The sequence below is a fragment of the Pteropus vampyrus genome, unplaced genomic scaffold (assembly GCF_000151845.1).
Source record: "Pteropus vampyrus isolate Shadow unplaced genomic scaffold, Pvam_2.0 Scaffold237, whole genome shotgun sequence".
NCBI lineage: Eukaryota > Metazoa > Chordata > Mammalia > Chiroptera > Pteropodidae > Pteropus > Pteropus vampyrus.
The window spans coordinates 335205-346436 of NW_011889018.1; the positions used below are offsets into that span (position 1 = coordinate 335205).

General features: G+C 55.7%; 1 protein-coding gene across 1 annotated transcript in view; it reads left to right on the plus strand.

Annotated features, from left to right (window-relative positions):
- The first annotated feature begins 7479 nt into the window (after positions 1 to 7479).
- The window catches only part of KCNK1 (potassium two pore domain channel subfamily K member 1), a 16697-nt gene continuing 12944 nt past the window's right edge, over positions 7480 to 11232 (plus strand). Inside the window, exon 1 of the mRNA XM_023519781.1 lies at positions 7480 to 7693. Coding sequence (XP_023375549.1) covers positions 7495 to 7693 — 199 coding nt within the window. The 5' untranslated portion in view covers positions 7480 to 7494. The remainder of the gene's footprint in view (positions 7694 to 11232) is intronic.

Here is an 11232-nt window from a genome sequence, read left to right on the forward strand (position 1 = left end):
CAGAGAGGGAGGCTCTGGGGAGTTGATCCGTCACCCCAGGTTCTCAAGGTTCAGCCATAAGTGGATGGATAAGCTGAGGGGTGTGGTTATCATTGTTACTGGCCGTGAGCATGCCAGTTACGGGCATTTCTACAGTTTTGGAAAGTTCTAAATAGAATAGCCATTCCCAGGATTGTGTTTATACTATTAATTGGCTTTAAGTAAATTCTTTTTTGACATCGTAAAATCTCAACTTCAGCGCAGTTCCTGAGTGACCAAAGGGTACCTTAATGAAGCTTTTGTCTTTCAAAGAATATGGGTGTCATGAGTCCAATTCTTTGCATTTTGTAATTGTTCAGGAGAACTTCTGAGTTAATTGGACTCAGTAAGGATGGCTGGCTTCCCTTTAATCTCAGTTTTCACTGGGGGAGTCCAGTATTAGAAGTCCGCTCTCGTTCCTCAGGAAGCCAGGTGGCAGGCGACTGTCTGAAAACTCACCGATGCCCGGAGGAAAAGGCACCACTTAATGTAAATCTTGAAATTTATCATCTCGCTCCTTTTCCGTCCTCATCAGAGGCGATGTTTTAAAAACCCATACGCGTGACCACACGCGTCGGTTGCGGTTTCCCTCCTTGCGCCTCACGGGAGAGCCGTGAACGCGAGCGCGTTGCCTCTGGAACCCACGTGTGCCCAGCTCACATGTGCGCAGCCGTTGGTTCCGTCGCGGCATCTGCACAGTGCACGGGAGAGGTGCCGGTTCGGAAGTGTGTGAGGAGCAAAGCCAAGCGGGCTTCATTCTCGCGGAGACCTGCCATCGACCTCCGAGGATCTGCGGGTGGGTGCGGGTGGGTGTCCACACGCCCCCCACGCCAGGCCACCCGCCGCCTGGCCGCACGCCCTCCCTGGGCGGCCCGGGCGCCACAGAAGACGGGCACGTAGCGCCCTTTCGGCACAGGAGATGGGAGCTTCGGGAGGCGCAAAGCGCTGGCTGCTCGGAGCCGGCGTGGGTCGGCCGCGGTGCTCGGGTGACATCGCGCTCACGTCCATTCCCACGCGCTTTCTCGAGACAGAACGCCACGCGCTCCGCGCCCGAGAATCGTGGGTCCTCAGGACTCTGCTCTGTCTGTGCCTTCGTTGGGACTTAGTTCTAAGAGGCGTGAAGGGACCGGGTGTCAGGGCGCTTCCCTCGGCCACCACGCGGTGGGGTTCTGACACCTGCAGGGGGTGCCTGTGAGAGGGTGCCTCTCACTGGACGTCTAACAATTGGTTAGCGGTTGGGGGGAAGGACGAGCGCCCAGCTCTAGGGCACCGAGGTCCCTTCGGCGCAGCCTGTTGTGCTGTCCTCAGAGATGGGATCTGTCAGCTCGTGCCCTGTGGCTTGCGCCCTGACACCCAGAGGACAGAAGAGGGTCCGCAGCGGGTGCCCGCGCCATGGGTTTAACTGGATTTCCCCTCGCTCGCTTGCGAACGCGGCGTGGCGTGAAGCCCGCTTTCCTCGTCTGACAGTGCGATGAAGTCGCCCACCCTCACCTGTCTGCTCTGCGTGTTTTCGAAGGCAGCACGTGTGGGGACCACAGCGAGACAGTCATGCGTTCTCAGGGTTTTGCAGCCTCCGCTCATTTGCCACCTGTGCAGTGAGCCTGGAGTCCAGCCGTGTCCCCGAGCGCCTCGCCGTCCTCCCTGGGCTCCTTCCTGCGTGGCGTCACTCGCGCCGGCAGCCTCTCCGGTCCCCAGCGGGCGCTCCCGCGTCTCCCGTTACACGCAAAGGTACCGAGAGTCCTGACGATGGGGAACTTCAGTGACTGTTGTCTCTCATCTGGTCCACCTTGGGTCGGGCAGAGGGAACCACTGTCCTGGTCCCTGCAGAGGTGTCGTAGGTCAACCTGGCCCTGGACCCGAGAGCTGACGGTGACCGCCAGCAGCTCAGAGCACAGCCGCAGCCCCGGATGCCGTGACGCGCTGTGCCCCACGCGCGGCCCCCCACGTTGCCGCTGTGCTCGTGGGGAAGGAGCAGGGTGTGTGGCGTTCCGCTGGGGACCGGGCACCGGCGGAGCCCTCCTTCGCGTGCGTGACGTGCACTGTCTACCCTGCTCCCGGTGCCCCGAGAGCCGCTGCCTGAGTTAATGACGCCTGCCATGGCAGTTTCTGTCACTTTTCCGTGGACAGAGTTGCCCCGTTTTTGACCTTTTTCGCTGAAACTATCAGCTCTACTTCAAAACTAAGTCTTGATGTGCAAACAACCGAATTTCCCGATTATATCAAGGAGAATGCTCGACTAGCCATTTTGACGGTGGGACAGTAAGGCCCGTTAAAGGCCTCGAGGCCTCGGGGTCCGATTTTCACAATCTCACCACGGCTGGATTTCCCTCCCCCCCTTTTTTTTTTTTAACTGCCAGCAGGTCCCTGTCGACCTCAGCGTAGACGCCGCTGCTGGCTCTCCTGGCCATGGTTTGTCCCCGTTTGCTGCTCAGACGTCACAGAGGGATCTGGGTCAGTGACTCCAGCAGTTGCTGCCGCTGGCTGGCCACACGCCGTGGGCCTCTCGTGGACGTGACTCCTCTGTCCTGCCGCTGGCCCTGCACTGACCATGGAGGTCACGGCCACGCTCTGGGGAGCAGGGGGGGGGTTTCCTGCCCCAGCGCCTCTTCTCGGCAGGAGCCAGCGGAGCTTCCGGAGCTGCGTCTCTGCTTTCTGCCCGCCAGCCCTCCTTCCCCCTCAGGCCCCTCTGCAGAGCAGCTCTCGGCTCTTAGGTTTCGGGGAGCGTCTCATCTCCGATGCAGTCTGTTCCTTTAGAGGGACGAGCTAGGAGATCATGCGCTCTGTTCTGAGAAATGCTTTGAAACCTGTCTTCCCAGGGTCTCGTGTCACCTGTGGCTTTTTATCAGAGCTTCTTCCTTGGCCCTTACGAAAACCAGGACAGTTCCCGTTCACTTGAGTTTGGTTCCATAGGTTATTTCACGAAAATTGTATTGATGGCTAATGATTGAATCATATGAAAATGTGGTCCTTGAGAAACGGGGTGGAGAGGAAGTCACAAGCAATGCCGTTCGTTTTGTGACCTTTAGAATTCCACCCTATAGTTGATGGACCTGGCATTTGCATCCTCTGACACGGATGACGCAGTAAAGGTACGTAAAGAAAATTAACATTTTAAGAAGCAAATTCCACTGGAGTATTTCTTATAGGCCTCTTCCCTGCGGCATTCTCATATAGGTCAATACGTTAAAATAAGCCAGATTAACAGAAAATACTTGGGAAATGCCGATAGCCCATTAAACCTAATGTCCGTCTTTCTGAGGAACTCAAGAAATATTCTTGAACCTAAGACTATTTGACTTTATCGCCTTCCTTAAACTGTCAGTTTTATAAGATGAAATTTCTGTACCTTCCTCTCCGTTTTGCTGTGAACCTAAAATCTTTCTAAAAAGTCAAGTCTATTTTAAAAAGAGGGGAGGAGTTGCAGGCAGGAGATAGATTGTGGTTTCTGGGCAGTTTTGCTGCCCAGAGGAACAGAAACATGGTCAGTAGCTGGCACGGAGGTGGAAGGTCAGGAGGGGGTCAGTTGGTTCGCGGAGAGAAGGCAGACTTGCTGGGCCCTGTCCTCGGGTGGGCGAGTGGGGTGGAGACCGCACGCCAAGGCGGAGAGCTGGCCTCGGGGACAGAAAAGCTGGGGTCGTGGTCGCAGGTGGGGGGGTGTGCTGGCGGGGTCTGCCGAGCCCTTCTCTGCCAACTTTCATTTTCCTAGTGAGATGAGAAGGTATTGAAACAAAAGGACTTTTAAAAACTCACCGAAATCCGTCACCAATTTTTCTGCCCACCTCTCGGTGTTCACCCTCGTTTCTTTCAAGCTGGCCTCCCCGCTCTTTCAAGTTAAAAATTCCGCTTGGCGGTGAATATTTACCTTTTCTCAGGCACGGAATCACCAAGCGTGCAGTGGGGCCTTCGGCCTGCCGTGTGTCCCCCTGGGTCTGGCCGGTGACAAGACATCTGGATAAAACCTGCGCGATAGGAATTCTGCTTTTTGGTACAGTGGAATGGGTAGAATGCAGTGCCATTTTGGGGGACCGCTGGATTACAAGTGTATCCAACCGAGTCATTTGAGGAGCAAGAAACTCATTTTATACTTTAAATAGTTTTTATTGGGCTGATAGACTCAGCATTTAAGATCTTTTAAGAGCAGATTCTCAAAGGCCGTGGGGCAGAAGAAGGATCTTTCTTTTGAATACTAAGTATTATATTTCATATTTATTATTTATCATGAAAATTACAGAAATTAATGCTTCTTAAAATGTTCTAGGCTGTAGAAAAATGAAAAACATGAAGCATTACCCACCTCGCCCACTAAGTAGAAGCAGGATCCTCTCCCATGGTGGATTCTTAATGTTAATAAAATACAGGTTTGTGTATTCACTCCGTTGGCTTACATGTCTTAAACGGTAAAACAAAGTCAAATAAGTGTCTGATGTGAGATGCTTGAAAGTGGTGGGGAGGGTACAAGCCTCTCCTTTTCCTGATGGTGTGTCTGCCCAAAAGAGCTCACGGCAGCTCTTTCCTGATGTCACCCAGAGACGAGGGTTAGGAAAGGGCTGGAAAAAAGGAAAAGTGCCTCCCCCTCCCTCTCTGTCTGTCTGTCTGTCTGTCTGTCTCTCTCTCTCTCACACGCACATACATGGTCAATCTCCAAAATGGAAAAAGAAAAAAAATGATCAGCTCTGGAAATTGGGCAGAAGTGAGCACGTTTCCCTTGCCTGTGACAGATGGGACCAGGGCGCTGCAGAACACTCTCGTGAAGCGGTGACAGATTGTGGGGGCCGAGGCCGCCAGCCGCCAGGCCTCCTCTAGAGGGAGGGGGACTCCGGGCCCCCCTCCCCGCCCCCGGCCGGGCCACCCTGTTGCACAGGTGCGGGGCTGTGGGGACCCAGCTGGCGGAGCAGGACGCGACGAGCACACTAGCTCGGCAGCCGCGGGCATGATGGTGACATTGAACCGTGTTCAGGAGAATGTTTTATGCCAGAAGGTACTGTTTTTAGAAAGGGAGGAATTCACGTGACTCTAGTGAGCATCTGCCCGTCCTCCGTTCGGCTCTGTGGGGTCGGGCACGTGTCCACGCGAGTGGCAGGTTTCCTGCTGCCTCGGGCTGCGTGTGTCACGTGCCATTGAGTCGGCTGTGACTCCCGGCGACTGCGAGCGGCCGTGTCCGTGTGTGCGTCCTCCTCCGCAGCCCCGCTCAGCGGTGGACTCGGGCCTGCGCCTTACACGGAGCCTGCTGCCTCTGCTTGTCCCGCAGTCACTGTGTTTGGGAAATCGCCCAGAGCACAGGGGGTAGCGCTCACTGTCTGGGAAGATACGAACGAGCCTCGGGGCTGTTAGTTTTTTTCGGACCCAAGTCTTCAGCCCCTCCCCACGCTTGTGCATCCACGTGTAAATTTACCCACGAGTGGTGGCTCTGCTCGGCTCCCATCCTGAGGCACCGGAGAGGAGGTGACCGTGCAGGATCTGAGTTTTTCATTCAGGTAACCCTGAACCTGGACCAAGATGAACCTGACGCTGACCTCACGTGCCGCTCGCCCACCTCCGTCTCCTACGGAGTGTTTTTAACCGCCCGTCTGGCCCCTGATGATACGCTGGTTTGCGTTCTTTATAAATGTTCTCGTTTCGTTTCGGAACTATTATTTTCATAAGTTCAGAGGGGCATGGATCCGGCCCTCTGTTTCTTTGACGAACCTGCCGCATCTAAGTGTTCGGCACATGACAGGCGTGTCACAGAGATCTGAACATCACAGCCCAAGTGTACTGTATTCCTGCCTTTGGGGCTAGATACGCGAGGGGCGATTTTTCAACTTTTGTGTTGCCCAGGGAATCTGTCTCTCCTATGAGAGACACCTGCTTTTTCATGCCACGCTTCCCTCTCATTGATCTGCCAAGAATATTTACAATTAGAAGAATCTACTGTCTGACAAAGCAGTGAACATTCTCGGTCTGTTTGTGTCAGGTACTTGATCCTCTCCCCATTAATGTCCAGGTGGAGAGAATTGATGCTTTTTAAGCTGTCCGGGTTTTTAGAAAACAAGTTCACGGCCATCAGTCATCTCGTGAGCTAGGCGTTGCGGTTTGTTGGCATGCGTGCTCGGTTTGGGATTTGGTTTAATTTTGTACTCCTGACTTTTGTCCTGAAAACTCCTTCCTGAAAAGCGACACCAAAGGCTGGTCCTTGCTACACGTGGCCAGTGGGAATGTGCCGGATAGAGACCCTCTGGGGGCTCCCCGCACCCCATTCCTTCTGTACGCAGCCTTTGGTATTCCCGTTTCTCAAACGAGGATTTGCAAAGCGGACTGTAGCTTCCTCTCCAAAGAGAGATCTGAGTTAAGAATTCTCTTCTCCACACGGCCTGGAATCCTCTAGCTATGTGGGAAGCAACAGCGAGAGAAATGCATGGGATACCAGTTTGAAGAGTCAAACACTTTTCATAAGATTTGAGTTAATTAGAAATAGACTCCACTGATAAGATGTAATGTGCTCGCACCCCGGGTAGTTTCGAAAAGGCGTGGAAACACATGTAAGAAATAGCAGTCGTACAATATTGGTGTCCCTGTGGGCTACTCTGCGGCCGATTTGTTGCCAGATGCGCGGGTGAGGAGTAGAGTACCTGGAGTTCTGGCAGCTGGCCTCTGAGGCCAGGTAGGACGCCCAGCCCTGCTTCTGACCTAGTGACGGGCTTGGATTCAGCAGACTCAGTATATTTCTAATTTCGTCTCCGTTGAAAGACGAAACAGATTTGGAAGTAATTAATTATAGTTAGATGTTAATGGTAAAAGGAATTGGCCTCGAAAGTCATTTTCTTACCATGTGATCCGTTCCCCCTGATGGTAACCTGGTGATATTTCACAGGTGTGTTGTTAATCTCTCTTAAGTAGGCACCTCTGTAAATTGCTCCAAAAGAGACAGTTTTCTGGAAAGTTGTTGAGAAAGGTCAGGTCTGTCTTGTGTCTGCTGGTCACCGCCTTTTATGATGGCTGTCCTCACAGGTGGTGCCATCGGGTCTCGTGGCCTTTGTTAGTTTGCCACGTGCACGGCCCGGTGCTGGGTTCCAGGTTAGGGATGAATGAGACAAAGTCTCAGGAACCAACATATCTTAGCGAGACGTGCGAGCCATTATCTAGACCATTATAATACGGGCGATTGTTCCAGCTCAGCTTGCTTTCAGCTGCAGTAAACAAAAGCCCCACTTTGTAGTGGCCTGGATTGCTGGGTGTGGGAGGGAGTTGTGTCGCACTGTAGTGCCTGGCCGTGGGCAGTTGCTGGTCTTCATGCAGCTGCTCCGCGTGGCAGGTCCCCTGTTGCTCCCCTTGCCTGACACCCCTTCGCATGGGCTCCCTCGTCTAATGCCAGCCCCCCAGCATCACAGGGTGACTGCTCAGCTCCACACATGATGTTTGTGATACAGAAACAAGGGTTTCCCTAAACCAACTTCCTGCCGGCAGCTTTCCACGTAAGTCTTATTGGTCAGCTGTACTATGTGGTCACTCCTGGCTTCCGGGTTGACCAGGAAAGGAAGCCTGTGGCTTTGCCAATCTCTGATAGGGACTTGGCAAGGGAAAAAGGATCCTGTGTGCAGTGAGGGCTGTCTCGGCAGCGTGAGTCAAGTACGGAGGCCACGCCTGAGGAGCTTGGGGACAGGCCAGAAAGATGAAGGAGCAGCTTGTGTGAAATCAGGCAGGTGTGGAGGGCAGGGGACGTTCCGAGAACACTTGGTTCTCTTTGATCGGCCATGAGCCAGCAGTGAGCCTGGACATAGGGGCACCTACCCGAGGGGCCTGAGTCCTAAGCGTTTGCCGTGAGAATGGGTGGTGTGGGGGATGGGCAGAGTTAGAGCAGAGCCGGTAGGGGGGCTCTTGTGTAAGAGGGGGGACACGCAGTCCTCCCTCATGACTCCCACTGGAGACAGACCAAGGAGTGAGTTGGGGAGGTTCCTGCAGTGTCGGTGCTCTTGGCGAGGGTCCAGGGCTGTTCTGAGGCCGCTGGGGGCTGGCGGGTGGAGCCGGTCTCTACGCTGGGGAGCCAGGCGGGAGCGGAGCGGCGGGAGCTGAGCTCACGTCCAGTCGCAGCTGCCCCGGGCTGGAGGTGGCTGTGCTGCGTCTGAGGCTTGCTGGGTTTGATGGAGAAGTCGGCTCGGTGTGTCATGGATTAGGGACTTCGTGTGGGCGGGGGCTCCAGAGTGACAGAGCGGCCTTCACTGCACGCCGACTGGAATTCGTGCTGCTGCACGAGCTCAAGCTTTTACGCGTCCTTCAGAAGCATGACCTCCGCTCCAATGACCTCCGCTCCAATGTCCTCCGCTCCGATGACCTCCGCTCCGATGACCTCCCCTCCAATGACCTCCCCTCCGATGACCTCCGCTCCGATGACCTCCGCTCCGATGACCTCCCCTCCGATGACCTTCCCTCCGATGACCTCCGCTCTGATGAGCTCTCCTCCGATGACCTCCCCTCCGATGACCTCCGCTCCCAAGACCCCTGTTGTCAGCACAGCCCTTTTCTAGAGCGAGTTCCCGTTAAACACATGCGTCTCTCTCCCTGTTGCGTCCTCAGACTGCGGTGCCCACTGTTACCTGTCCGTGGCAGTCAGAAGCCGGGCAGGGAGAGCCAGACTTCTTACGTGGCTGTGGGCCACCCTGGTTTTAGATCTGGTGACGGCAGCAGCCAGAACTGCCCCGCCCCCACCCTCCACGGTGTGGGTGTGATGTGGCTGAGTCCCCGTGAACCCCAGCCATCCTGCTGCCCCGTCCGGTCGGCAGCTGCTCCCTCAGGGCACCCTGCTGCCGGCGGCTCCTCCAGGCGCATAGGCACCTAATGTAAACAAGGCAGCCGGTCCCCGTCTCCCCCTGAGCTGAGGATGCAGTCAGCACAAAGCCGGAGAAGATGGTGCTTGCTGCTACAGGAAGTGGAAGCGGGGAGATGGGCTTCGGGTGACAGGAGCGGCTAGAGGGTGACCCGGGAGCTCTCTGCGGCAGTGGTGTTGGCCTGAGACCCGAATGGAGTCAGGGCAGAGAAGGCTTCAAAGCTCGGGACCAGCAGTGCCAAGGCCCTGAGGTAGGAGCTCGGACTTTTCGGAGAGTAGGCAAAAGGCGGTAGTTGTGATGGGTTGAGTGGTGGCCCCAAAGTCTGAGCTCGTGTCCTGGCCCCTAGAACCTGTAAATACGACCATATTTGGGAAGAGGGCCCTCGTAGATGTAATTAAGTTACGGATCTTGAGAAGGGGTCACCTGGATTATCTGGATGGGCCCTAAATACAGTGACAGGTGCCCTGAGACGGAAGAGGAGAGTTTACAGAAAGGACGGCCAGACGGAGCCGGAGGCAGAGACTGGAGTTTTGTAACCACAAGCTGGGAACGTCACGTTCCTTGAAGCCTGGAGCCACCGGGAGCTGGACGAGGCAGGAAGGGGTCTCCCCGGAGCTCCTGGAGGCTGTGTGACCGTGCTGACACCTTGATTTCAGACTTCCGGCCCCCAGAATTGTGAGACGATACATTTCAGTTGTTTGAAGCCGCCAGGTTGTGGTGATGTGTGATGGCAGCCGTGGGAAACGGACACAGTGTCTCATCGCGCCAGCGTGCTTTGGGGGTGGAGTGGCATTGTGGGGGCTGAGTGGGCGGCCGTTAAGTGACCCGGGGGGAAAGCACGCGGCTTGGACCCACAGCCACGTGAGTGATGGGAAGTGCGTGGAGTTAGAACATACCTTGGAAGTGGAACCAACAGGACTTGTCGATACGAGGGAAAGAAGAATTAAAAACCTACTTGATGTTTGGCCTGAAAAATAGAGATGCTTGTACTGTTATTTGGAAGGCGGAAGCCTGGAGGAGGGGCGGTGTGGGCTGAGGTTTTCGGTGGGGGCGGGCGGAGGCGGGGGTGGTCCTTAGTAGGACACAGCCAGGAAATCTTTTGTGGACATATCAGTTTTGGGGATGCCTGTATCACATCCCAGATGGGATTGTGACTAGGATGCTGGGCATGAATTAGCCCAGAGCTGAGGGCCAGTGAGCCTGGGAGCCATCGGCACAGATCCGTGCTTCCCAGCCCAGCTGTGCCTCAGAGTCTCTTGGGAGCTTACTAAGCAAAGATGCCAGTTCCTGCTCTCCATCCCAGACCGACGGAAACGAGACCTCTAACGTGTTGGGAAGTTCCCCGGGCCAGTCCGAGCCAGAGTTGAAGGACACAGGTGTCAAGATGGTGTTTGAGCCGGGGGTCTGGATGCGATCACCCCTAAAAAATCAGAGCTGCCAGCAGGGCACAGGCACACTGGCCTCTGATGGCCCTCGGCTGTTGGGGTGGCCACAGTCTTGGGGTTGGCACCGTGTTCTCTCTGTGGGCCATGAGGCGGAGGAGATAGGAAAGGGGCTGAGTGTAGACGGAGTAGCTCCTGAAGCAAGTCCCGGAGGGCTGCCTGAGGAGGAGGGCCCAGCAGAGGACTCGGAGGAGGGTCTGTGAGCCGGGGACGCCAAGGAGGCAGGTGTGTCCGCAGCCGGGGGCAGTGTTTCAGGAAGGAGGCGGTTGTCAGATGGTGCTTAGAAGTCGAGAAGCATGAGGCTAGAATGAATTCGAGGCCCTCCCAAGGTCCAGAGGCCCTCGGTGGCCTTGAGAAGACGGACCTGTTTCAGCAGCCGTTTGGACGGCGGCTCGCAGCGAGCCCGCGGAGGGAAGTGCGTTTCGAACCCGCGGGTCCTCGCATCGGACGCGGAGCAGCGAGGGAGGCCTCCTGGCTCGTCGCTTCTGCTTCCCCGCTCGAAACTGGCGTGTCTGTGAATTAGTTTTATTCAAAATGACTTCGTTGAACCAAATATTTAACCTTTCGGAAATCCCCTTATTACTGTGTCGGTTTCATACACGGTGTGTCACCTGCACCTCTGTTCCTTTCGTTTAAATCTCTTTAATATGATTTGGCTTCAGGCGAGGTCCTCTGGTTGTTCCCTGGCCGGTGATCGTGGAGCCGCCTCGGCCGGTTCTCGTGAGCCGGGTCGTCCCAGCTAACGAATCCCAGCTTCTTCACCCACAGATGGACCCGGTGTCGTCAGACTTCGCTGCCTGTGACACGCTGGGGCTCAGCAAACACTAGGGCTCAAACTACCCGGTGGGAGAGTGGCGAGCGTCGCGAGGCCCCTTGGCAGGGGTGCCTGGGCCGCCGTGGGGGGTGGCAGAGTTTCCACCTTTCCGGCCCTGCTCGCGCCCCCTGTGCAGCCTCGGTCCTCGGGGCCCACG